We start from the raw sequence: 27,249 nt of genomic DNA on the forward strand, positions 1-27,249 counted from the left end.
CTCATTCTGGTCTTGTTCATGTCTCTCTCAGTGCGGGTGTCGGGCGTACGGGTGTCTTCATCACCCTCAGTATTGTCCTGGAGCGGATGCGTTATGAGGGCGCTGTGGACATCTTCCAGACCGTCAAAATGCTGCGCACACAACGACCAGCGATGGTGCAAACTGAGGTAAAACACGCATCACGTGACCGACAAAGAGTCTGTGGAAGATCTCCATTTCTGTAAATCATTTCCCCAATTCAGACCCAACGTACCAGACTCTGGACCACCACAAGATTTGCTATGATTTATACTGTTATGGAAAAAGTGGAAAAATTAGACAGTTATTTATTTTATTGTCTGTCTGTTCTCAGGACGAGTATCAGTTCTGCTATCAAGCCGCTCTGGAGTACCTTGGAAGTTTTGATCACTATGCAACATAAGAACGCCAACCTGTCCAACACCTTCCCCCTCAATAACCCCAGAAACACCCGCAGAGGAACGACGACGACACGTGAAACACCCACGGACAGCGACGCAGAGCAGACGTTCTCTCGGGAACTCCAGGAGACGCTCTGCATCAACAACGCAAACTATTACCTCAGTGTTCAAATATTGATATTAATGTTGTGGTCGGCTTTTTAGAATTATTAAACTGTGGAGGAAGATCTTCATAACAAGAGGAAAATATTACATGTACAAAATCTATTTAAAGCAAAATGAGAAAAAAACTAAAAAAACAACTATGAAATCAAAAGCCTGGATAATTGCTGCACCCTTCAGTGGGAGTTTCTTCGAACTGTATTTGCCAACGTCAGACGTGAGCGAGCGCGAGCGGAAGGAACGAAAGCCAGTCTGTGCCTGCCTGAGTCATCGTTGCCATCCTGAACGAACGCGTCGGCGCCGCAGAACGGAAGCAGATCTCCTACCTTCTGTGCCTAATGGAGCAACCGCAGCCAACGCCGTACATTAGCACACGTGATATAATCGCTTTCCTGTCCTGATCCTCGGGAGCTGTGCACGAGACGGACTGGACTCTGAATACTGTATTCGGTGTGTCTCTACATGACTATATGCTGCTTACACCGTGTTTGGAGGCCGAGGGAGTTTTGAATACGTATCCGTATCATGTTCTTTTGCTCCTTTCTGCTGTGGCATAATGTACTCCACTGTGTCTTTATTGTGGGACGAGGAAGAGCCTCGGTTATTGGGTTCAAAGATAAATGCACGCTCTAGAGGAATCGCCAGATTCACTCCCCAGTATTTCCAGCCAGAACGATCTTCTGAGACGGTTGCATTCCCCCTCGATCATCCGTTTGAGCTGAACCCGACGAAACTCTTCTGGTCATGTTTAGTTTAGCGCAGGCGTGATGTTTAGGAGTAGCGCAGGAAACGAGCCGGTTCTGAGATCTCCACCTGAGATGTGAAGTGAGCCTTATCGTTGTTGTCAAATATTTAATCGACCTGATTTTTATTTTTTCGTTTTGTTTATATTATGCTTGAATTAAGGATCTATTTATTTTTTATTATTTATGGCAATATAATTCGTGAGCTGTGGTGTAGTTGGCCAGCTAATGTGACTGTACATGGCTCAGATGTACAGCGTTGTGCTTCGTAACCCTCTCAGATATTTTATATTTCCTGTGCACTGATTGTGTTCTAGAGGAAGCCGACCGCCCGCGGCCCTCTGGAGCCCAAACCTTACCGAAACGGTCGTGAAGTATCGCTCCTTCGCAAACTTAACGCACGTGTTCTTAGACATTACACACGTTATCAGTCAAACTAAACGAGTTAAAGCACATGCAGATTTGAAGAGCCCAGGGAGACGATATCAGACTCAGATCAGCGTCACAGATCTGCAGTGTACAGTACAGTGATGCACCGCGGTAAACCCAACAGAAACTACCACCATGTTATCATGATTGAAATGTGATGGATGGCTGATATATTTCTGACCCTGGAGCACAAAACCAGTCATACGGGTCAATTTTGTGAAATTGAGATTTATACATAATCTGAAAGCTGAATAAATAATCTCTCCATTGATGTATGGTTTGTTATGATAGGACAATATTTGTCTGAGATACAACTATTTGAGTGTGCAAAAAAATCTAAATATTGCGAAAATCTCCTTTAAAGTTGTTCAAATGAAGTTCTTAGCAATGCATATTACTAATCAAAAATGAAGTTTTAATGTATTTATGGTAGGAAATGTACAAAATGTGACCCTGGACCACAAAACCAGTCTGAAGTCGCTGGGGTATATTTGTAGCAATAGCCAACAATACATTGTATGGATCAAAATTATACATTTCTCTTTTATGACAAAAATCATTAGGATATTAAGATCATGTTCCATGAAGATATTTAGTACATTTCCTACTGTAAATATATCAAAACTTCATTTTTGATTAGTAATATGCATTGCTAAGAACTTCATTTGAACAACTTTAAAGGAGATTTTCTCAATATTTAGATTTATTTTTTGCACCCTCATGATCTTTACTTAATATCCTAATGATTTTTGGCATAAAAGAAAAATGTATAATTTTGATTCACCAACAATAAGCTGCTTGGTTTAAACATGACTTGTAAAAAGCACAACTCGCACACATCACACTATTGTCCAAAAAATTACAGAAGTTCATTTTCGCCACCGAATATAAAAATAAAGAAGGGAATCGTGACTTTTTATCTCTTTTTCTCTCAATTCTGTGTTTACATCTCAATGTGTTTATAAGATAAAAAGGTAATTGCAACTTTCGATCTCACAATACTGCCTTTCTTTCTCGTAATTGTGAGTTTTATCTTGCAGTTCAACTTCTCGCAATTACAAGTGATAAACTCGCCACTGCATTTCACAATTCTGAGTTTGAGGAAAAAAGTCAGTTAAAAAGCTCCAATTACCTGTTAGATTTTTTATTATTATTTTATTCTGTGGTGGAACTGGGCTTCCAATAAAAAGGACAATAGAAACGTTCTCTAATGCGACCACACTTTTCCACAATATTGCTGAAATGATCTGTACTCTAGATTTCAGAGAATGATGCTTCTGCTTCTTCAGGTGGATGTTGGCTGATGCTGATGATCTCAGTAATGACCGAGTATCAGCTGATTGACCGCGGTCTCAGCATCACTGTACCGTAGTACGAGCTCATCCTAAAGGAGATGCTGATCTGCAGTGTTTCTCGTCATGAATGAAAGCACATTGAGACACTGAGACGTGATTCTGCTGCTCGTCTCAATCAGATATTCTCTATGAAATGTTCCTTTGGAGATGAAAGCACACAAACGAACCAAAAGCAACATCTGCTCAGACGACAGTGGCGTGTGAAGCTGACCTACAGTAGTGTTTCACTTCTCTGCTTATTGATTTCAGATCATGTATGTAGATATGTCAACTTTGTATTAAAACTGAACGACTGGATATACTGACGTGAAGACTGTGTGTGTGTCGTCTGTTATTTCATGTTTCGTATTAATCATCTGTGATTGTTTTATACTTGAATCCACCAGTTTCTGATTCTCTTGTGACTTATGATCACTATGAAGGTCTCATTTCACCATGAGGTAGTGCTGCTTCTCACATACACACACATATCACAGACATCTATTGTTTATGTAGACTGTTTATGATAACTACATCTGCAATAAATATATTTTTGTGTGTGTGCTTTATATTTATGCATTTTGCAAACGTGACTTACAGTGCATTCAGACTATAATTTTTTTTTTAAATCTGTCGGTCAGGTGTGTGTGTGTGTCCAGGGGAATCTGTCGGTCAGGTGTGTGTGTGTGTGTGTGTGTGTGTGTGTGTGTCCAGGGGAATCTGTCGGTCAGGTGTGTGTGTGTGTGTCCAGGGGAATCTGTCGGTCAGGTGTGTGTGTGTGTGTGTGTGTGTGTGTCCAGGGGAATCTGTCGGTCAGGTGTGTGTGTGTGTGTGTCCAGGGGAATCTGTCAGTCAGGTGTGTGTGTGTGTGTGTGTGTGTCCAGGGGAATCTGTCGGTCAGGTGTGTGTGTGTGTGTGTCCAGGGGAATCTGTCAGTCAGGTGTGTGTGTGTGTGTGTGTGTGTGTGTCCAGGGGAATCTGTCGGTCAGGTGTGTGTGTGTGTGTGTGTGTGTGTGTGTCCAGGGGAATCTGTCGGTCAGGTGTGTGTGTGTGTGTCCAGGGGAATCTGTCGGTCAGGTGTGTGTGTGTGTGTCCAGGGGAATCTGTCGGTCAGGTGTGTGTGTGTGTCCAGGGGAATCTGTCGGTCAGGTGTGTGTGTGTGTGTCCAGGGGAATCTGTCGGTCAGGTGTGTGTGTGTGTCCAGGGGAATCTGTCGGTCAGGTGTGTGTGTGTGTGTCCAGGGGAATCTGTCGGTCAGGTGATTCTCACTCATTTGCTGCATGAGCTCAGTGTTTTTTCTCTCTGTTGTCATTTTGCTGCTGATTCAGATAAAACACGTTTGAGTCTCTAATATTGTGTTTGCTGTGAAATGCAGCGCATCGCAGCTTCATCAGACTCTTATTAGTTCGGTCAGGGTCACTTAAGTTTAATTTCAGTGTGTCGAAGTGTTGCCAGGATACAGATTGAGTTTGGTGTCTTTGAACTTCAGTCATGTTTGAAATATCAAATGACTGAATAATTATAAAGCTCTGCTCTGAAGAATATCTGAAGATGAACACAGTTAAAACAACAACCTTTAGTGAACCTCTAGTGTTCATTTGACACAAGAAATCTGAAAACAAAAATTCTATATTGATTTTAAAATGTTATTTTCAAAGAATGAATCTGGAGTATTACTGTTTCGTCTGGTAATGAACTCTTAATATAAAGCTGCTTTATTGCCACTGATGGTTCCGTGAAGAACCTTTAACATCCATGGAACCGCTAAAGGTTCTTTAGCCTATAGAGAAAGGTTCTTTAGATGATTAAAATGTTCTTCAGACTAAGAAAGACATGGTTCTTTTAAGAGCTGGTCACTTAATTGTTCTTTGGGAACCAAAAATGGTTCTTCTATAACATCAGCGGGAAAACCTCCTTTTGAAGCCTTTATTTTTAAGCGTATAGAATGAAAAATCAGCCAGTGGAGGAAGAACAGATATAATACTGTATATACTCACATGGACAGATAAATACATATATATAACACACACTCACAGATATGCTTGAATCAGATGTTGATCTCTGAAGGAGAGGCTATAAATCACAGGAGATCGATGTTTCTACAGCTCCAGGCTTCAGATGTTTCAGAACAATCATCATTACTGCTGATTTATTAGATATTCAGTCTCATTCTGCTGCAGATTATGAAACGCAGCAACATTGTGAATATCAGAATGATTTGTATTTGCTCTTAAAGGTTTATAAAGAGAGCGCTTCATTAGAATAGTTTCTCTGTCATTACTGGTTTCATGACTCCTGATTATGAGCTACAGAGCCTTCCTTCTCAAGTCTTCTCAGAGCAAACACACATAAATCATCCAAAGCTGAAAGCATCCAGATCTCCTGTATTAGAAGCATACAGGCCTGTAATCACCACATTCATCTCATTCTGAACTCTCAGCTGCTTTGGTTAGTTCTGTTGGCGCTAGATTTCAGCCGAATAAACTCGACTGATCCGGTTCTAGAAGGTCGCTGAAATCTTCCGATCTTAAAGGATTCCGATCAAGTACAAGATAAAGACAGACAGAATGTGAAAGTTTGCGTTGTTGAACTTTGTGCTCTGAAAGAGACGTTCAGCTAATAATAATCACATGCTAAACCTCAGACAAAACACTTTTCCCAGTTGAACTAATATTATCTGTGTTATATGAGAATCTATGAACACTGACCATCTGCTTTCTCCTCAGATCCTAATAACACTGCTAACAGCAAACCTTCTCACAACTTTAACAAACGCATTTAAAGTTAAGACAAAACGCTTATAAAGTAATGTGTATGGAATGTTGTCATAACTTTATTAATATTTGATATATGCTCTCATTACGTAGAGAAAACCTTCTAAGAGCAACATTCTTGGAATGTTTTGATGTTATTTGCTCTTGAATGTTCTCAGAAAGGCTTTTGTAACCCGAGATCTAATCACAACAAGATAACTGGACATGTTCTTAGAATATTAAAAATAATCGTTCAAATAACGTTATACAGCAGTTTGGCTGATAATAAAGTACCGTGTGGTAAGCAATGTTTTAGTAATCTTTGAGTAATGTTATAAGATATGAACAGTGTTGGGAAGGCTACTTTGGAAGTGTAATAGAATACAGATTACTCTATTAAAATGTAATAAGTAGTGGAAGTATTTCAATTATTACATTTGATTACTTTTCTAAAATTCTAAGGATTGAATTCTAAAATGTGAACGCTGTTTTCCATTGTTGGTCATTCTGAAACATGTAAAGCAGTAGGGTTTGCTGTCTCCTATTTTAGAGCACTCTGAAAAACATTAGACTACTTTTTTATGTGGTTGCAAACTATTTATTTGAGCTACATTTAAATAAAAAAAAAATGTTGAAAGTTAGTCAACTAAATTTATTTAAATGTAGCTAAAATAAATTGATTGCAACCACTTACCTTAAAAAATTTAGTAAATTCAATTAATGTTTTTTTTAGTGCATTCAGAAAGCAGTAGTATGAAAGAAATCAGTTAAATCTGTTTGTGTGTGAAAATATTCAGATGTAATCATTAACATTTTCATAAGTAACTGTAATTTAATTACACAATTTGTCTCAGCATTTGGAACAGATTACAGTTAAAAAAATGTGCAATTAAATTACACTGAATAAAGTGATGTTCACTTAACTTCTTTTTTAAGTTAAGTCAACTTATCACTTTTTACAGTATATGTAATTCTGTTACATGTACAGTATCTCACAGAAGTGAGTACACCCCTCGCATTTTTGTAAATATTTTATTATATCTTTTCATGTGACAACACTGAAGAAATGACACTTTGCTACAATGTAAAGTAGTGAGTGTACAGCTTGTATAACAGAGTACATGTGCTGTCCCCTCAAAATAACTCAACACACAGCCATTAATGTCTAAACTGCTGGCACAAAAGTGAGTACACCCCTAAGTGAAAATGTTTCTGTTCTCATCAGGACTGACTGACTTTCTGGAGTTTTCCAGATCTGACAGGAAGACAGTTTTATCATGAATATTTTGAGATCTTCTGAGAGAACGGCGATCATGGCTCATGGACGTGGTTGAAATGTGCGAGGAGCCAATTAACGTTTAGTGACTCATGAGAGACGAAGCATCGCAGCGCCCAGAATAACTCTGTTAATATGACACTGGAGTTCATTACAGACTCTCATTTAAATAATGAATCACTTCTGAGTCAAACGAACTGATTGGTTATAAATCAGGCTAAGAAACAGTCTTCAGAGACAGAAACAGGAGGGTCGTGCATTAAAAACCCATCTTCATGTTCACATGTGCTCATCGTGACGCTGGTGAACAGGTGAAAGGACAAACCAGTTCAGCTCTTATTGTTTGTGTTGAACACACTGAGATCTGACCTGAGATCTGGAGGTAAAATCATCATCACACACACACGCACATGCATTAGAAGGTCCATGTGTGTGTGTGTGTGTCCATGTGTGTGTGTGTGTGTGTCCGTGTGTGTGTGTGTGTGTGTGTGTGTGTGTGTGTGTCCGTGTGTGTGTGTGTGTGTGTGTGTGTGTGTGTGTGTGTGTCCGTGTGTGTGTGTGTGTGTCCGTGTGTGTGTGTGAGATGCTCTAATGTGTCTCAGAGGGGGTAAGATTGTGTAATGTCTGTCTCACACACACACACACAGAGTTATTGATGAAATCCGAGTCCTTGTCTTCAGTCTGACAGCAGAACCTCCTGCTCATTGTTTTTCTGCTCATTTCATTGTGTTGTGTTTCACTGCGTGACGGTGTATTATTTCACCGATTTGTTTCTTGTTTGTTTCAGTAACATCTTAAAATCCTCTTATTTCCAGAATCTGATATGAGTTCTGATATCTAGAGAGCAGACACACTCGTGTATAGAGAGAGAGAATTTAATGATGCAGACACACTATTTTTATTTTGTTATTATGTTATTTATTTATATTACTCAGAAGTGATCTAAACTGGACAATACTGCTATTTTGGGACATCCTCATTTGTAAAAACAGTATAAAAATAAGTACAGTTTTTATTTAAACTGTAAAAATGCTAAACTTTTCCTGTTAATCTGTGGGTTACGGTTAGTGCTTATAGTATAACTAGCTGTATATGTATATGTGTGTGTGTGTGTGTGTGTGTGTGTGTGTGTGCATGTGTAAGTGTGTGTGTACTAGTTGTCCTCAGAGATGGAACATGATGTCATTTTGTCATCTGTTAGTGTGACCTCCCTTCTCCTGGATGTGATTGTTTGGTGAAGGTTGTATGATCTCTGTCTCTTGTTTTCTCTGACTCTTTCTCTTTCTTCGTCTGCAGTGACGGTGAATCCTGAGAGATCGTTGTCTCGTGTCTCTGGAGTGCCTGATAGCATCTGCGCTCTTCATTCTTGATGTTTTTTGTGTAAGTCCTGATGGTGCAGGTGCAGCCGGTCATGTGCTTTTGAAGAACACACTGATCTGTGGGCGTGGCCTCACGGAGGCTGATGGGCGGGGCTAATGAACACACTTGTGTGTCACCTGACCCCGAAGCAGCCTCTCATTCAGACGGTGTTTCAGTGTAACGTCTAATGATCCAGAAGCAGCACTGACAACAGCAAACAAATAACTGAAGACTACAGAGTTTATGAAATGCTTTTATTAAACATTCTCCAGGATTTGGACGTAGCCCTGGTAACGGTTGGTGGGAGTGGCTTTGACTTGCAGTGGGCGTGGCTCTGGGCATCGGGTGGGCGTGGCCACAGATGCTTCTATCTGCAGTGAGATCAGACTGATGGATGCATATAACACACAGATCAATGACAGTCTGTATCCGGCCGAAGCATGATGGGAAGTAACAAAGCAAACAGGAGGTTTTCTCTGGAAAGCTCAGGGTGAGTGTGTCTTTTTCAGTATTGTTAACTAAAACATTTAAAAATAAAATTATATATATATACATATAAAATTTGAGTGAAAATGAACTTAAAAAATAGAAATATGTACATTTAAGGTTATATACTACAGGCTAAAACAGAGTTGTTTCATAAATCTATTAGTTTGAAGATTTTGGGTTATTTGGATTGGATTTTCATAAAGTTTTGTTTTGGACTAGTCAGTGGAAAGAGAACATCCAAAATACACATTTAAGAGTTAATTTTATTGCACTTTATCTATTTGTGTCTGTAGATTTAAATTCCAGTCTATATATTTAAAGAGTCTTTTTCTCTTACATTCACCAAACTTTACAGTTTTATTCCTCTCTATATTCTGAAGGTTTGTTCTTATATGATTCACACTGATTTATACAACATTTTACTCCTAAAAACCTGGAGAAAAAGTGTTTGTTTTCTGTCTGTTGACAGTATTTATGGAGTGATAAAAAGAGAAATCCAAAATCTCTAATACTCTAATATGACGACAAGAATTATGAACCTGGATTTATCCAGTCTTCAGATTTATGTGCTGGAAATTATATTTGATTAGATAATGCCTAGATAATATCTTTTAGTTATTTTTTAACCCTATTGACTGATTCTTGCCTTAAGTGCTAAAATTACTAAAGCTGAAACTTAAATTAAAATAAATAAAATAAAACTCTGCTACAAATGACAATTGAGGAAAGCAAAATTTAAAAATGTTAAAAAATTTTAAGGCAAACAAATTTCTTTTAAAATCAATGCTCATAAATAAATAAATAGTATATAATGAATATGAAAATATCACTGCTTAACGAGCACAGATCAGTCCTAAATGATCTTCACATTCAGACAAACGTATGAATAATCAGATACACAGTCATATAGTTTATATATGTGTTAGATTTCATTGCTCATTTGTACCACGCTGAGTTCTTTACCACGGTAAACGCTTGTCCTTCATCCTGACATTCACTCCTCACATATAAACCATTACATGTGATTATTCACACAGCTGTCGCTTTCAGTCACAGTTGCTGATCTGAGGAACCATATATTGTTTATTTTTATGAATAGAGTATAATTTGGTGAACTTTTGTGTAGCATTATTATCAGAAGCTGCAGTATATAATGAAGCGGCTCACGTTCCAGGACAGCCTGACAGTTACCGGAACATAATTTCATGAACTTCATTTTATACATATTTCTTATTCATGTGTCCTTTTGCAACATATTTTTATAACTTTTTATCATAAAAGATGTCTATTGCAGTCGATGCATATCTTCAACATGGAACAGATTTTCAGGATTATGTAAATAATTGTAGATATTAATAATCAGCGCAGGTAAAGTGTTGGTTCAACTGTCCGTGGTTGAAGGGTTTGTTTGCACGAGTGATCGCAGGCGTGTTAATCAGGTTTCCACAGAGGCTCATTAGACCGGATCAGAGCAGGAACCAGTTCAGCCAGTGTGTCTTCAGTCAAACCCATTCTGAGTTTAGAACAGCTTCCGGCAGATGAAGCTCGTCTCAGTCTGTCTGATGACTGAAGCAGGACAGTGAGCTTCTCTGAGAGAGTATCTCAGGTAATTTTATGAAATGATTAGTGATGTGTGATTAAGAGGCTTTTCTGGGATTCGCTGTCGGCTGCTGTATAAAGTCACTGTTGTTTCTCAGAAGGAATGCAGATATCATCTTTGAGTTTGAAGTGTTTTCAGTATTTCACTTTCATTATAGACAGAGTAACACGAGGTCTGAGACGTTCACTGTCAGTTAGTGTGCAATGAAATACATCAGCGCTGCTGTGTTTCATTTGCAGGTGAAGATGTGAGCTCATATAGTCTCTGTAGGGTCGTATGTGACTGTAGATGTGTGTTTGAGTGCAGGTATCAGCTGGAGACCAGCAGAATCACAGCAAAGCAGAAGAACAGCACGCTGAGAAGATCTTCAGACAGCAGAAGCTTCCAGAATCCAGACGAGACGCATCTGGAGCTCCTGGAGAGCAGCGGCAGCGTCTTACACAGGTGAGGCTTCGGAGACCCATTCAATCAGACTCACAAAACTGTATGAGAGCGACCTGGCCAAGATGAGAGATGTCAGATGTCCTTTGTGTGCTGCTCTCCATCAGATCCATGACTATAGAAGAGGAGGGTTTGGCCCGGCCGGATGGATCCGGCGCTCGGAATGTGAGTTTATTCTTCAGTGAAACTCTTCATGAGTCCATCCACACTTACACACGGTCATCTTCACCTTCTGTTCTTTTGATCAGAGCTTCAAGAACCACAACAAAACCTTCCACAAACTCTTCCCTGAGATCCCGCAGACGGAGGATCTGGAACACGGTGAGCAAAATAATCAGCAGTGAGATCTCGTTAACATCACAGGTGTTTCTCACAGAGAGTAAATATTGTCTTCTGCTTCTCAAAGTTCCTCCTGAAGAACCTCAGGCATCTCAGATGTGTCTCCTCTAGCGTTTCAGAAGAGATCGCAATGATGGAAAAATCCAAAAATAATATCTCAAAGCTATGAACAAACGTTCTTCCAGTAACAATAATAGAACAAGTTCTCTGGTTTTAACAATGTTCTTCAAACGTTAGCACAAAAACATTACTTATACATCGTTCATGGAAGGGAAATATTTTTCTGAAGTGTTTTTGTTGGATGTTTGTCTAACATTTGTAAAATATTGCTACTTGTTTCAGAATTTGCAGAAAACATTTTCATAACTTCATAGAAAAACGTTCGTAGAACATCTTATTGTTAGCTGTCCGAGATATCAGTATTAGCTCAGATGTTTGTCATGTTGTTTTATAGCTCTGTATTCTTACTGAACGACAACTACTGACTCATATGGGTCTGTTTTTACTGATTTCAAATATTCAGAATGAAACTATCAGATGAGAACAAATACAACTGACTTGAATAATGACTCTATCGTCTTCTGTTGAGCCCAAACTGAGCTTGTTTTATAATTGATGAATTTGACTATATTAACACTGTTATTTTCCTGTTTATTGTGAATCTGCTTTGAAACAAGGCAGTAAAATGATCAGATCAGTTAGTGATGGTGAGCTACACACCAGACAAAGCTTCTGAACAGTGAGATTTATAATGTTTTAAAGAAGTCTCTTCTGTTCACAATCCTGCATTTATTTGATCCAAAGTTCAGCAAAAACAGAAATATTTTGAAATATTTTTACTATTTAAAATAACCGCTCTCTATTTGAATATATTTTCAAATGTAATTTATTCCTGTGATTTTTAGCATCATTACCCCAGTAACATGATCCCTCAGAAATCATAAAAATAATTAAAGGCTTACATTTTTAAGTTGAACAGGTGGGAATTGTATAAAGCGCTATAGAAATGAATGATACTTGATTTGAAAGTAAAGCAGGTCTTAGCATCTGAAGTGAAAGGAGGTTTATGGCACGTTTTATGGTTCTGTTTCAGTGCACAGCTGCGCCCTGCAGAAGGAGGTGATTTACCACGGTAAGATGTACCTGTCCAGTCGCCACATCTGCTTCCACTCGTCTGTGCTGCTGAAGGAAACCAAGGTGAGCTTCTGTTCATGAAGAAAGCACTGAAGAACAGCTACAGATGTGAACATGAGTGATGTGTGTTTGTGTTTCTGTAGCTAATGATCCACGCGTCCAGCGTTCTGAGCATAAAGAAGAAACACACCGCTAAGATCATTCCCAATGCCATCGCCGTCATCACCACAGACGGACACAAGGTATCAATCAATCAACCAATCAATCAACCAATCAATCAATCAATCAATCAATCACTCAATCAATCAACCAGACAGTGACTCTACATCTTCAGCAGGTGCACTGCAAAAAATTATTTTCTTACTTAGTATTTGTGTCTTGTATTCTAGTATAAACATCTAAACATCCTTGAATCAAGATGCATTTACTGGACAGGGAAAATGGCTTAAGATGTCTTGTTTTCAAAAAAAAAAAAAAGAAAATCAAAATTGTGTGAGTTTTTGCTTAAAACGAGCAAAAATATCTGCCAGTGGGGTTAGAAAAGTAATTTTAATTCAGAGGCTAAACAAGATTATTTTTCTTACCCCACTGGCAGATATTTTTGCTCGTTTTAAGCAAAAACTCACACAATTTTGATTTTCTTTTTTTTTTTTTTTTTTTTTAAAAAGACTTAAAATCTTAAATTATTTAATTGTCCATTAAATGCATCCTGAATCAAGACTGTTTAGATATCTGCACTAGAAAACAAGACAGAAATACTTAGTTTTAACATCAAGTACAGAGATCAGATGCTTCTTGTTTGGATCAGTGCTTCCTCTGATCTTCTTGTTGTCGGTGTTTCAGTATCTGTTCGTGTCGTTACTGAATCGAGAAGCGTGTTTCAAGCTGCTGCGGTCGCTCTGTCTACAGCTGCAGGTTTGTGCTTCAAAATACTACTAATAACCATTCAATGACAGTAATAACATCTACAGTTCAGTATTTGAACGCAAGTGTTCTCAATCTGGTGATGGTATTTCAATGTAAATGCACAGAAGTGTGTGTCTAAAGTGAGATGTGTTGTGTTTTCTGTCAGACGGAGAACAGCAGCAGGAAATCCTCCACAGAACACACTCCTGATCTGGAGATCAACACAGTAAGAGCACTTCAGTCTCTCTCTCTCTCTCTGAATGGAAACACACTTTCAGTGCATGGCTCTTTTTTTCTGATTTAATGACCCTTGTAATCGAGTGATGATGTCCTCTGACAGATTTCCAGCCAGTCGAGTCTGGAGGAGAACCGCTGGAGTCCAGCTCTCCAGCGTGAGTCGGATTCATTCATGTGTAACACCGTCTGATGAATCAAAGCTGAGCTGCTCTGTATTCAGTGTGGATTTCTGTTTATCACTCTATAGTTTTATGTAGATTAAGATTGTAAATGGGTTGTTATTGTGTTGCAGCAGAAGTACGAAGCAGCTCGACGCCTCACAGCGAACCCAGCAGAACGGAGAAACACAACACAGGTGAACATCTACACACCTGCACCCCCCCGCTGGACTAAAGCAGCTCTCAGAGGCAGATCAGCCAACCATCACTCAATACACCACCCGTCAAAGATGTTCAGATCTGTAAGGTTTTTAAAGAAGTCTCTTCTGCTCACCAAGCCTGCATTTATTTGATCCAAAATACAGCAAAAACAAGAACATTTACAAATATTTTTACTATGTAAAACAGCTGTTTTCTATGTGAATATGTGTTAAACTGTAATGTATTTCTGTGATCTGCAGCTGTATTTTCAGCATCATTACTGCAGTCTTCAGTGTCACATGATCTTCAGAAATCATAATAATATACTGATTTACTGCTCAACAAACATTTCTGATTATTATTATTATTATTATTATGTTGAAAACAGTTGAGTATATTTTTTTTAGGTTTCTTTGATGAATAGAAAGTTCAGAACAGCATTTATCTGAAATACAAATCTTTTGTAAATTATAAACCCACCAGGTACCACCTCAGAAAATATTTGGCTTTCTGAGTACCACCATAATGACCAACTTTAAAATACAGTATCATAGCATTATGATAAATAAAAATAAAGAATCAGTTTTATTCCTAATAAGAATGTTTATTATTATCAGCCAATTAAAACATTGTAAATACACAGTTTGAACATTAACACTGCACCGTGCTTACTTCCAGGTAAATAAAAAACGTAATTATTAAATTAAAATATATTGTACCTAAAAGTTAAATAAAAACTGTACTTCAGTGTTAAAAAACTGTACTTAAAGATTAAATGAAAAGGTATTGTACTTACCGTTTAAGTACAGTAACTTACAGTTTTTATTTAACTTTTAATAGAATAAAATAAATAACACAGGCTGTATGTGTAGCTGCAAGTAACTACAATCAGGCCAGGTGTGCACCGAAGCCAGCTGAAAACACCCAGGTGTGAGCTCTTAAAGGGGCAGCGTATCTTTTATTTATTTTTATAGACGCTGTGGTTGCTATGATATGGAATATCCGCTGAAGTAATATGGCAGGCGCAGTATTCACAATTGTACTGCTGTTGCTGTATTTTGGATCAAATAAATGCAGGCTTGGTGATCAGAAGAGACTTCTTTAAAAACATTAAAATCTTACTGATCAGAAACTGGTGGTGTAGGTTCTAACAACGCTTGTCTAACGTTCCCATTAAGTTATGAAAACATAATTTCTGAATGTTCTCTGAACGCTCACAACATTCGGTTTTCTAAACATCTAAAAATGTTGTTTGCTTATTGGAACATTTGTTTTCATAATTTTGCAAACATCATGAAGATCTTCTCTGAATCTTCTGAAAGAAATAGTAACGTTTAAAAAATGTTAGATGAACATCCAAGTAAATAATTTAATGTATAAATAATGTTTAAAAAGCCTCATTAAAGACCAGATAACTTTGAACTTTCTGTTCAGATCTTGCCAGAGCTTTCTGTTATTAGCTGTGAGGAACGGATAAGGAGTCTGCTGGTGTTTCCTGATGTTCCTGTGTTCTCTGATCTAGCGGTCTCCTGGGTAACCATGGTAACAGAGGTGGTCAGCTCCATTCTGTCGTCCAATGAAACGCAGCGCCTGGACAAACTGCTGCTCTTCTATGTGATCCTGTGAGTACAAGACCTCCATCTGCTTCTCACACACTTCTCTTAAACAGAATCAAATGAAGCCATCAAAGGAACTCTGGGTTCTGCTGCGGCTGAAGTTTGTTCACGATCCTGTTTGGCTTCAAAGCTCGATGTCAGCATATTAAAGTGACTGTGAGACGAAAGAAAATGACATCAGAAAACACATAATGAATCGCAGCCTTTGCTGTTTGAGCAACAGATCCTTCAGGGGTTTGAAAAATGAAGTAAAGTGAATTAAAGACGTGGCGCTTCTGCAAATATCAGACATTTAATGAGTTCCAGCAGCTCGGAAACACACTGATGTTCAGAGACGCTCGTGTCAGATCCTCTAGAGGAATAGTTCAGCCAAAAAAGAAAATGTGTTCACGCTCAGATCATCTGAGATTAGGATGAGTGTGTTTGTTCATCAGGTTTGTAGAAATGTGTCTCTGCATCAGTGTCTCAGCAATGGATGCTCTGCAGTGAATGGGTGCCGTCAGAATGAGAGTCCAAACAGCTGATAAAAACATCACAATAATCCACACCACTCCAGTCCATCAGTTAACATCTGGAGAAGACTAAAGATCAAACTAATCCAGCATTAAGATGTTTTTAACTCAAATACATAGAGTCCATAATAACGCAATGCATCTCCTGTTGTCTCTCGCATCAAAATCCAGCCACATATTAGTTTAGAGCTGTTTTGTCTTGTAAACGCTGCTTGATCTGCAGATTTCTCTCCTGATTCAGACCAGAACACTTTATCACTGGAGGAAGCGTTATTATGGACTCTATGTATTTTAGTTAAAAACATCTTAATGCTGGATGTGTTTCAGCTTTTATCTTCTCCAGATGTTAACTGATGGACTGGAGTGGTGTGGATTATTGTGATGTTTTTATCAGCTGTTTGGACTCTCATTCTGACGGCACCCATTCACTGCAGAGCATCCATTGCTGAGACACTGATGCAGAGACACATTTATACAAACCTGATGAAGAAACACACTGAAGGTGAGCACATTTTCAGCTCATTTCCATGTTTGGCTGAACTTTTAAAGACAATGAAGTGAACAGACTGAGATCAGCTGGTATGCGGTGGATCAGGAAAGTGAATATTAATCTGATGTTCAGATAGACCTGATCATCATCGCAGCACACAGCTGCAGCTTCAGTCATGCTGAGGTTTGATGAAGCAGGATCTGATCTGACGGGTTGACTGTGATCAGAGCTGTTCGGATCACTGAATATATGATCCATCTGATAAACGCTGCTTCTGTCTGATGTGTTCATGTCTCTGTGTTGGTTTATGGTTATGTTTCTGTGTAGTGTGATTCTTCTCCTGTTGTCGTTGGGGTACATCGGTCTGCGGATCGTGGCGCTGGAGCAGCAGCTGAGCATTCTGGGATCGATGCAGAAACAGTGAGTTCATCTGAATAATAGCCTCACATTAATCTATAGACAGCAGAGACTTCCAATCCTGTCATCTGATTGGTCAATCGCTCATGATTCCCGGAGACGGTCTGCTGTTCTGTACCGATGATTATTATCCACCTTGTTTTTCAACACAGAAGAACGCTATTTAGTGACACTGTGGGCAAATAATTAGAAGAATAACAACAGTAAAATCACTTAAGCAGTTTATGAGTATGATAATATTATAATAATATATGACCCTGCAGCACAGAAGCAGTCATGAGTAACACAGGTATATTTGTAGCAATAGACAACAATACACTGTATGGATCAAAATTATACATTTCTCTTTTATGCCAAAAATCATTAGGATATTAAGATCATGTTCAATCAAGATATTTAGTAAATTTCCTACTGTAAATATATCTCAACTTCATTTCTGATTAGTAATATGCATTGCTAAGAACTTCATTTGAACAACTTTAAAGGAGATTTTCTCAATATTTAGATTTTTTTGCTCCCTCAGATTCCAGATTTTCTAATAGTTGTATCTCAGACAAATATTGTCCGATCCTAACAAACCATACATCAATGGAAAGATTATTTATTCAGCTGATGATGATGCATGTTTTGTGCTCACATATGAAAACAAATACCAGTTGCAACATCAAGAAGCAGAACAGACTTTTTTGTGCATTTTATGCAGATAAAATAAATAAAATTGGCTGAAGCTGAAAATGGCTTTTAAAAATTAGTTGGAAACATAAAGTTATGGTTCTTTTTGAAAAAACACAACAACAAAAAACAAACATACATAAACAACAGAATTCAAAAGAATCATTTGGTCACCATACATAAGTTATATTAACCCTAACTCTAACATCACATGAAGTCTTGAACACAATTCATTTTTCCCAGTATTGTGCGTATGTTTCCACCTGTAGATGTAAAACATGTATTCTCTCCATGTTTTGAATGTTGGTCACAATATCCATCGAGTCAGTCTTTGCTGGAGGTGTTAGCCTTTTCTGCTCCAGATTGAATTCTGCAGTTAAAATAAACTGAACTCTGTCTGTGCATCGCTTCAAACTGTTTATAATCTCTGGGTTTTGTGAATCCTGTGATTGCTGCCGCTTCAGAGAGTCAATGATAAGTGAATGAAAGTGCAGAGCGTGTAAAGGCCAGTGAATCAGAAACCTGGAGACGTGATGAACGTCTGACAAACCTGTGGGGAGACCTACAAATGATCTTCATTATTTTGCTATAAACATTCTAGAAGATCACACAAACCGCCAGAACTGGTTGAATTAATGACATACGAGAGATGAGTTTCTGCTGTTATCTGCTCAGATGAACCTGATTGTGCTGCAGAACGCTGCGCTCTGATTGGCCAGTGTAATATAACTCCGCCTCCACACGTGTTTCCAGCAGAACACACTGCATTTACAACAATAACTCAACTAAACCTGTCATGATTGGCTTTGGGTGTGTTTGACAAGCATTCTTCATTTATAAAGACACTAAATGTGTTATATAATTGACAAATATGCTGACCAAAACTGAACTGAATATTTTTTAAAGATGCTTTACAACAGAATTGGGATTTAATGAAGTTTGCATCATTGATTTAATGTGAAAGCAGCTTTGAAATAATCTGTTGTATAAAGTGCTTTTTAGAAATAAAGATGACTTGATGGCACAACTGGCTAAAGACAAACTCTAAGACCGCTTTCACTTTAGTGTTGGTCTTGTGTGTGTGAAAGGTGTTCATCTTCCTCTTCCTCAGGAACCAGGAAACGTGAGAAGAGCGAGAGTCCTGGAGATCGGTGAGAAGGATAGCAGAGCTTTATGGTTCAGATGGAGCTTCAGAGACACACAGACCCTGGATCAGTCGAAGCTGTGAGAGAATCGAGCCGCAAGCGAAACACACACATTACTGCTGCTCAGATGGAGACTGTGTGAATCACTGACCTTATCATTTAATCTCTATATATCATATACTTTATCCTACACTATAAGATCAGATGTTTGAGCTCAATATTCAGATTATAAACGCTGGTGTTTCTGATCTGTCTTCTTGCCTTGCTTTGTCTGATTACACTATTAGATCTGAGATGTTTATAGTGTTTTATATAATATTATTTTTGTTATTATTAACTGCATTCATTCTAATAATTATAACTGTATTTATTTTGAGACATGTAAAAACAATAAAGTATATTTCTGATGGGTGTGTGTGAACAGAACTGGATCTGTGTTGAAATCCGTTTCTTCAGGTGTGATGTTAGGATGATGATGAAGTATCTATCCCCAGAACAGCTGTCAGATGATTGAGCAGCACAAACTATCTAAAGTCTATGAATCACATGAAAAAGAAGAAGTTCTGGTGTCTGGAGAGTCTAAATGTGATCATTGAAGTCTCTTACAAACACTGTCAGATATTCATGATGCATCTTCCATCTCATTAACATTCTTATAGAACAGAAATATAACATTTCACAACAGCAGCAGTGATCACAGACAATGACATGCTGTTTACTATATGCTCAATTATAAACGTGTTTATGATAGATAGTCTTACAATATAAAAAGTAACCAGGGCCGTACGCAGGTTTTTATAAATTTGAACATGATTTCATATTGCTTGGCAAAAGGAATATTTGTGGCATCTGTAAAGGCCCTTCACAGCCGAAGTGAAATGAGCAGTGGTGAAGACGGCCGGCAGGCGGCGCTGTGAGCGCTGCGCTTTAATCCTCATCCGCGCTTCAAACCACAGAAGAAGAGCTGCTTCACAACAATCAGCGCGATGGAGTCCAGTGAAGCAGGTAAAATACCCCTGAACACGATCAAATATCCTCACAAACACTGCTTTCTCTCACTTATGTGCGTCTGACTCGGTCTTTGACTCAGTTTGTTGAGATGATGTGTGTTTGGATTGTTTTGATCGATTAGCCGCTTCAGTGCTAGCCCTCACAAACCAAAACAACACTTATGTTGTGTTTTATTAGCGATGTGTGGAATAAAAAACACCATATCAGAGCTTTATATTCTCAATTTCATGCTGAAGAATTCTGATATCCCTCTGTATTTACTTTAAACTATAGTCTCACTTCATTGTATTCTATATATGGGTGAATTCTATATATATTGCATCTTTTCTAAACATGTTATACAATCTTAACCTTAAAGTACTTTTTTATAGCAGTAGTGTTCTCCAATTGTCATGTCAATAAAGCGGATCTGAAGCTGAATTTATTGATTAGGGATATAAATATGAGAATAAATCTCAGGAAAACACATAGACCCCCCCCCAATCTTTTTAATTGCTAATATTTGTTCTGAAGAAAGATAGACATGTATAGAGATGAAAGCCAAAATATTAAATGTCATGTGTCCTTGAAATGTAAGATAACAGAAGAATGTTATTGGTCTGATGTTCAGTGCAGTAGTTCTGACAGAAGTAAACGAGATACATCTCTAGTTTCAAAAGAAACTAAAAATCATATTTTTGCAAAGTGACCCATATTTGATTTTTGACCACTGAAAATGTGTATAATTTAATGATTTACCCCTGGAGCCATATTAAAATACCAATATAGAACCATATAGGGCCTTAATAATGAAGCCAAAAGGAAAGTTTGTTAAGACCCAATAACTAGAAGGGCATGAAGATATCTTTAATGCTTCTTGAGTTACAGGCATGCAAACTTTGGAGAAAAAACTTGTGAAGTACTCTTTCTCCATATATGAATGGTCACATTGGCCCATAATGCAGCAAAGATTGCTAAAGTCAACAGATTTTACTAACAGGCTTCCAGTCTCTGTGTCAATAACATTACGATGCTGCTATCTTTCTGAAGGCTCCTATAATTTGGCTCTGAATCTCAGGTGAAAACTGCTATTTTGACCCCCCTTTACAAAATAGTGGATTACTCCGTAAATATTCATCCATGACATTTAATATTTTGGCTTTTATCACTATACATGTTTATCTTTCTTCTGAAAAACTATTAGTAAAATCAATCATTTGAGCCAGGGACCTCTGGTTGATTTGACACAATGACCCGTCTAGTGTTTCGCACAGGTTTCTGTGAGGATTTGTTTAGGGTTAGGAGACAGAACATCATTCACCTGATATAAAAACAATGGATGTCTATGAGATGAGATGAGTAATATAGTGAAGTAAACACGTGTGTGTGTGTGTGTGTGTGTGTGTGTGTCTGTGTCTCAGGTCGTGGCGGCTGGAAGACTCATCAGAAGAGTAAACTGAATGTGATCATGAGACAGGAGGAGCTGATCGCTCAGAAGAAGAGAGAGATCGAGGCCAGACTGAAAGAACAGGCTCAGCGGAAGCACAACCAGGACCAGAAGCTGGACCTGGACCAGAACAAAACCAGCAGGTGACGCACGGCTCTGATCATCAGTACAGTAGAACAGATGTGATCTGTGTGTGTTGATCTGTGTGTGTGTGTGTGTGTGTGTGTCAGTTCTCCTCCCTCAGAGGCATCTTCATCATCATCATCCTCCTCATCATCCTCATCCTCATCAAACAAGTTTGTGAACGATGGCAGTTTCCTGCAGCAGTTCCTGAAGATGCAGCAAGAGAAACCCAGCACTGATGAAGGTTAGTTTCTCACTCTCACACGTCAGGGTTTGCTTTGACTCATTTCTATATGATATAGTTCAACAGTATCTGCACGCCTGCAAATATAATATTCATTTTACAGTTCAATGAACAAGAAGTTAATATATGTTTCTCTGGACCACAAAACCAGTCATATGGGTCAGATTTTGTGAAATTGAGCTGAATAAATAATCTCTCCATTGATGTATGGTTTGTTATGATAGGATAATATTTGTCTGAGATACAACTATTAGAAAATCTGGAATCTGAGGGAGCAAAAAAATCTAAATATTGAGAAAATCTCCTTTAAAGTTGTTCAAATGAAGTTCTTAGCAATGCATATTAAGTTTTGATATATTTACGGTAGGAAATGTACTAAATATCTTGATGGAACATGATCTTAATATCCTAATGATTTTTGTCATAAAAGAGAAATGTATAATTTTGATCCATACAATGTATTGTTGACTATTGCTACAAACAGGGACACACATACTGTTATGTTTTAGACAAACACTCTGTTTTTGCTCAATTTCACCGATGAAAACAGCTGTAAATAAAGTCGTTACAGAAACGTTGTGCTTCTCTGATCAACAGAGGTGTTTGGTTCCTGAATGAATCAGTCGTTTGAATGAATGACTCAGTGACTCACTTATTAAGACACTTAACTCACTATTAGTTTCATATTTAAATCATAGTTTTTAAGTTATTTCATATTTCAGTATTCAAATTATTATTTTAAAACACTAAGCATTACTATTAATATTATTTATGCATGTAATATTATTATGTATAGTATTATTTATGCATGTGTAATTGCAGTGTAAATGCATGTAAATGCTGTGTTAGATGCATGAGAGTTTACTCATTTCGTCTGATTGATGACAGTCTGTAGTTTCTCATTATTTTAACTGAATATATTGATCAAATGTCAGAATCTGATGCATCTTATAAGGTTAGGTTGTGAACTGATTCACTGCACAGAATATGATGAATATGAAAGGTTTAGTCCTAAACCAGCACAGTCACACACTCAGTCTAGTTCTAGTTCTCAACAATAGTCAATACTGCACACCCCCGGTCTTGTCACTATAATTGTAGTATGAGATGTTTTCTCACTGATGTGAAACAAACTCAGAATGTCAGTTTGGAGTGTCGTGAAGTGCTTGTGCTGATGTCACTTCCTGTAGGATCGGCCGGCTCCGCCCCCAGCGCTCAGAGTTCGTCCGCGGCCGGATCTCAGGCTCAGAAGAGGAGCGTTGTGATCGGCAAGCGTCCAGGGGTCAGCAGCATGATCAATCAGTTCAAGAACTACTCTCAGTCCAAGAAGACGGCGCTGCCTGCGGCCCGACCCAGTGTGTTCAGTTCACCTGATGATGAAGACGAGGAGGACGATGATGCAGACTATCTGGAGGTCAAAGGTATCGCACTCTCCACGTTTTGACCAGGGAACGTTCATCTAAAGGCCTCTTGACCAGCATTCTTCCTCTGGTTGAGTTAACATGACTAACTAAAGGACTAGTTTACCCATCAGTGCTTCTGTAGAGCACCAAAGGAGACGTTTAGCAGCATGTTCTCGCTGCTCTTTTACATAAGAGGGACGTGGATTGTTATTGATACTGTGAAGCTCCAAAAGCACCATAAATATTCATAACAGTCCGTATGATTTGCACTATTGCCTTCTGAAGTCACACGATGAGTTGTGTGTGAGGAGCAGACCCACATTAATTACTTTATTAAGTGAGCATGAAGTGGAAATCCACGCTATATACACTGCCGCTCAAAAGTTTGCGATCAGTAAGATTTTTAATGTTTTTTAAGGGAGTCTCTTCTGCTCATCAAGACTGTATTTATTCCATTAAAAATACAGAAAAAACTGTAATATTGTGAAATCTTATTGCAATTTCTAATATTGGTTTCCTATTTTAATATACTTTAAACTGTAATGTATTTCTGTGATCTGCAGCTGTATTTTCAGCATCATTACTGCAGTCTTCAGTGTCACATGATCTTCAGAAATCATAATAATATACTGATTTATTATGAGTGTTGAAACTGTTCAAATTGTTTTTTTGGAACATGTGATACTTTTTTTCTTTCATTCTTTGATGGATACAAAGTTAAAAAGAGCAGAATTTGTTCAAAATAGAAATCTTTTCTAACAATATAAGTCTTTACTATGACTTATAAAAAAATATAACAGGTCCCGGAAAAAATATGAAGCAGCACATTCCAACATTGAGCAGTAAATCAGTATATTATAATGATTTCTGAAGATCATGTGACACTGAAGACTGGAGTAATGATGCTGAAAATACAGCTGCAGATCACAGAAATACATTACAGTTTAACACATATTCACATAGAAAACAGCTGCTTTAAATTGCAGTAATGTTTCACAAAATAACTTTTCTGTATTTTTGATCAAATAGATACAGCCTTGATGAGCAGAAGAAACTTGTAAAAAACATTACAAATCTTACTGATCAAATATACATCTTAATACAGAAGATCTGGCGCTACTTCTGATTAATTATGACTTTGGGTCCTTAGAGTAATTAGTGCAAACAGGCTTTCAAATCTGACACGTGAAGTCAAACTATTGTGAAAATATAATTGATAAATCTTTGCCTGAAGATGAACAGATTTCTGTACACTGACCTGAGAATCATTATTTTCTCTGTTAATATCTCAGCAGTCATGTCTTGTTTGTTTTCTATTGGCTGTTTAGGCAAATGAATCAGTCTTGTGATCAAACGGGTTTGTGATTCAGGTTTGATTGATTTGATCTGAATCATTCCCAGTCGTTTCTCAAACAGTAGAAAGCTACAAACAACAAGATCGCTGCAATGAAAACTCACTCAGAAATGGCTATAACACATTGAATTATTGAAATATTGAAATATAAAGACTGAAATGTGTCCCTGCAGCACAGAAGCAGTCATGAGTAACACAGGTATATCTGTAGCAATAGCCAACAATACATTGTATGGGTCAAAATTATACATTTCTCTTTTATGACAAAAATCATTAGGATATTAAGATCATGTTCCATCAAGATATTTTGTACATTTCCTACCGTAAATATATCAAAACTTCATTTTTGATGAGTAATATGCATTGCTAAGAACTTCATTTGAACAACTTTAAAGGAGATTTTCTCAATATTTAGATTTTTTTGCTCCCTCAGATTCCAGATTTTCTAATAGTTGTATCTCAGACAAATATTGTCCTATCATAACAAACCATACATCAATGGAGAGATTATTTATTCAGATTTCAGATGATGTATACATCTCAATTTCACTAAATTGACCCTTATGACTGGTTTTGTGCTCCAGGGTCACAATTAGTATTCTCTTTTAAAACATACTCCATTAATCTTTATTTACCAATTAAAAAATAATAATAATTACAGTGATTTTTATCTACAGTCCATTGCAGTGTAAGAAACAGACTTGTAAATGCCCTCTATTGTTTGTCTGTGATAAAGCAGCAATGCTCCGGCTCCGGTTTAGCACTAAGATCATGATGAATAAGCTCTCGCTCATCGTGTGTCAGTCAGATTATCAGATCCCAGGACAGACATGCGCTGTGTACAGTGTTTGCGTTATGCTGGCGTTCTCATAGCCTGCTTAAAGTTTCCCCCCCAGAGGACGGAGACCTGCGCCTCGTCATCAACAAGATGGCCGCGTTCGTCGCCGAAGGCGGTGCTGAGCTGGAGAAGAAGGCCAAGGAGGACTACAGAGACGATCCCATCTTCTCGTGAGTTCCTCGTCTGTAGTTTGTAGTTTTGTTTAGTTTGTTGGTGAGCAGTCCAGGTCTTTCAGTTCTGACTCTCTCCTGCACAGGTTCCTGTTTGAGAAGAACAGTAAGGAGTTTCTGTACTACAGGAGGAGAGTGGCGGAGATCAGACGAGACGCGTCGCCTCAGACCGATGGTGAGAAACACCTTTAACAAACACAACTAGTCTAAATGTTACTGAATTTGACCTGATGCTTGGATTGAAGAGAGAGACGATACATTCTCAAACCAGACAATATTTAGGACCCAAACTTTAGCCCGATTCGGACGGTAATTGTTTCTCATATGGACGTCTAAAAATAAATGTACATATCACCTCAGATAAAACTCATGGATTCAGATGGAGATGTATTCACAGAGGAGGAGGGAGTTCAGTGATCCTGCGCACCCGGGTGCACTGTTTAAAAAATCTCCTGTTTAAAAATAGGAAAATACGCGCTATAGTTGTATATAATTATACGCGATATATATCTGGTTATAATACACATTTTAAAATTGTACTGCATACCTGCTGCTGCCATAATAAAGACCCACTTAGAATGTTTACGTGCTTTTCTTCTCTTTCTGTACAACAGTTACCGTACGGTGTTCGGGAGTGCTCAAAAAGGGTTTAAACGCTGAATTTGGAATCGGTATCTTCTCGTAAACTCAGAGATGTGGATTCAGACGGCAATTAAATAACTACACGACCTTGGTGTTTGTCAAAAAACAGTAGGTAATTCGGCCGGGGATTTTCACGGGGGTGGTGAGAGAAAAACACAGACGTCCTGGATTCGGACGGCAATTAAATCACCAACTACCCCCTGAATATGGTGAAAATCACTTACGACCCCCTGAGAAACAATTACGTCTGAATCGGGCTATAGACGGATCGCTGTATAAACGCCTATAAACATCAGTTCTAACGGCAGCGCCATCCTCTGATCCTCTAGTTTTAACGTGAAATAAACATGAATGAACATCTCATATAATCACTCAATCAGTGTTTCAACCGCAGAAGGATGTCATTAAAACATTTAACATTTACCTCAGGCAAGTCATCGGTGTCTACAGCTCGTTATTTCTAGAGAAATGAAGTCTAGTGAAGAGCATTTAGCAGAATATTAGTCTAAACTTCACTATATTTACGTCACCTGTTAGTGATGTCTAACATAATACAGTTAAGTAACATACCATGACAAGTGAGCTATTTTGCTGAATATTCTCACGATATAAAAAGCATTCAAAACACCTACAGAGTGCATTACATTTACTGCATGATTCAGTCTATTAATATATTTAATTACAATCACAAAATTCAAGACACGGGGGGCAGAAAATGTATATATTTATACCACTTAATATAGTTAATCAATTTCACATGAAGAGCGCCGTTTTTGAACCCTTTCCAACAATGACTGTATGATTTTGAGATGTATCTTTCCACACTGAGGACAACTGAGGGACTCATATGCAGCTATTACAGAAGATCCAAACACTCACTGATGCTCCAGAAGGAACATGCATAACTTATGCAAAACTTTTGAACTGATTGAAGATGAGTACATTTTTCTTGTTTTGCCTAAATATCATATTTTTTCATTTAGTACTGCCCTTCAAAAGCTACAGAAGATACTTACATGTTTTCCAGAAGACAAATTAAGTTAAATTTACCTTGATCTTCAAATTCAAAAAGTTTTCACGCCCCGGCTCTTAATGCATGGTTTTTCCTTCCGGAGCATCCGTGAGTGTTTGGATCTTCTGTAATAGCTGCATATGAGTCCCTCAGTTGTCCTCAGTGTGAAAAGATGGATCTCAAAATCATACAGT

General features: G+C 38.0%; 3 protein-coding genes across 15 annotated transcripts in view; all 3 read left to right on the forward strand.

The window, feature by feature from the left end:
- ptprsb (protein tyrosine phosphatase receptor type Sb) overlaps positions 1 to 3,411 on the forward strand; it is a 116,625-nt gene extending 113,214 nt beyond the window's left edge. The window contains exons 29-30 of the mRNA XM_079434799.1: positions 32 to 167; positions 353 to 3,411. Of these exons, the coding sequence (XP_079290925.1) occupies positions 32 to 167; positions 353 to 421 (205 nt within the window). The 3' untranslated portion in view covers positions 422 to 3,411. The remainder of the gene's footprint in view (positions 1 to 31; positions 168 to 352) is intronic.
- A 5,222-nt stretch (positions 3,412 to 8,633) lies between these two features.
- On the forward strand, positions 8,634 to 19,261 carry LOC306881244 (GRAM domain-containing protein 2B). Of its 8 annotated transcripts, none has more exons than XM_079435242.1 (13): positions 8,634 to 8,965; positions 10,871 to 11,008; positions 11,113 to 11,170; positions 11,254 to 11,326; positions 12,438 to 12,541; positions 12,622 to 12,720; positions 13,322 to 13,393; positions 13,551 to 13,610; positions 13,725 to 13,776; positions 13,914 to 13,976; positions 15,503 to 15,602; positions 16,926 to 17,018; positions 18,799 to 19,256. In XM_079435242.1, the coding sequence occupies exons 1-13, from the start codon at positions 8,916 to 8,918 to the stop codon at positions 18,812 to 18,814; spliced, it is 978 nt and encodes a 325-aa protein (XP_079291368.1). In that variant the 5' UTR covers positions 8,634 to 8,915; the 3' UTR covers positions 18,815 to 19,256. The 8 variants fall into 8 exon arrangements, 6 of the variants coding, with proteins under 6 accessions (XP_079291368.1, XP_079291369.1, XP_079291370.1 ...); XM_079435243.1 differs by having other exon boundaries at positions 8,662 to 8,965; positions 13,917 to 13,976; XR_013785135.1 differs by having other exon boundaries at positions 8,874 to 8,965; positions 15,415 to 15,602; positions 18,799 to 19,261.
- A 513-nt stretch (positions 19,262 to 19,774) lies between these two features.
- Positions 19,775 to 27,249, forward strand: part of sugp1 (SURP and G patch domain containing 1) — a 13,429-nt gene continuing 5,954 nt past the window's right edge. For 2 of the 6 annotated variants that reach the window (XM_079434823.1, XM_079434824.1), the window contains exons 1-6: positions 19,788 to 19,837; positions 21,244 to 21,412; positions 21,500 to 21,636; positions 22,827 to 23,057; positions 25,290 to 25,401; positions 25,488 to 25,576. In XM_079434823.1, the coding sequence (XP_079290949.1) occupies positions 19,819 to 19,837; positions 21,244 to 21,412; positions 21,500 to 21,636; positions 22,827 to 23,057; positions 25,290 to 25,401; positions 25,488 to 25,576 (757 nt within the window). In that variant the 5' untranslated portion in view covers positions 19,788 to 19,818. Of the gene's footprint in view, positions 19,838 to 21,243; positions 21,413 to 21,499; positions 21,637 to 22,826; positions 23,058 to 25,277; positions 25,402 to 25,487; positions 25,577 to 27,249 lie in introns of all 6 variants that reach the window. The other 4 variants (XM_079434825.1, XM_079434826.1, XM_079434822.1 and 1 more) reach the window with 3 other exon arrangements.

Source organism: Barbus barbus (genome assembly GCF_936440315.1).
Source record: "Barbus barbus genome assembly, chromosome: 15".
Classification (NCBI taxonomy): domain Eukaryota; kingdom Metazoa; phylum Chordata; class Actinopteri; order Cypriniformes; family Cyprinidae; genus Barbus; species Barbus barbus.

Bases quoted from the DNA above. Each gene is read 5' to 3' on its own strand.
- LOC306881244 (XM_079435242.1), top strand. From the start codon at position 8,916: ATGATGGGAAGTAACAAAGCAAACAGGAGGTTTTCTCTGGAAAGCTCA. The intron at 8,966-10,870 runs GTGAGTGTGTCT...GTTTGAGTGCAG, and splicing joins TTTTCTCTGGAAAGCTCAGG to GTATCAGCTGGAGACCAGCA. The intron at 11,171-11,253 runs GTGAGTTTATTC...TCTTTTGATCAG, and splicing joins ATGGATCCGGCGCTCGGAAT to AGCTTCAAGAACCACAACAA.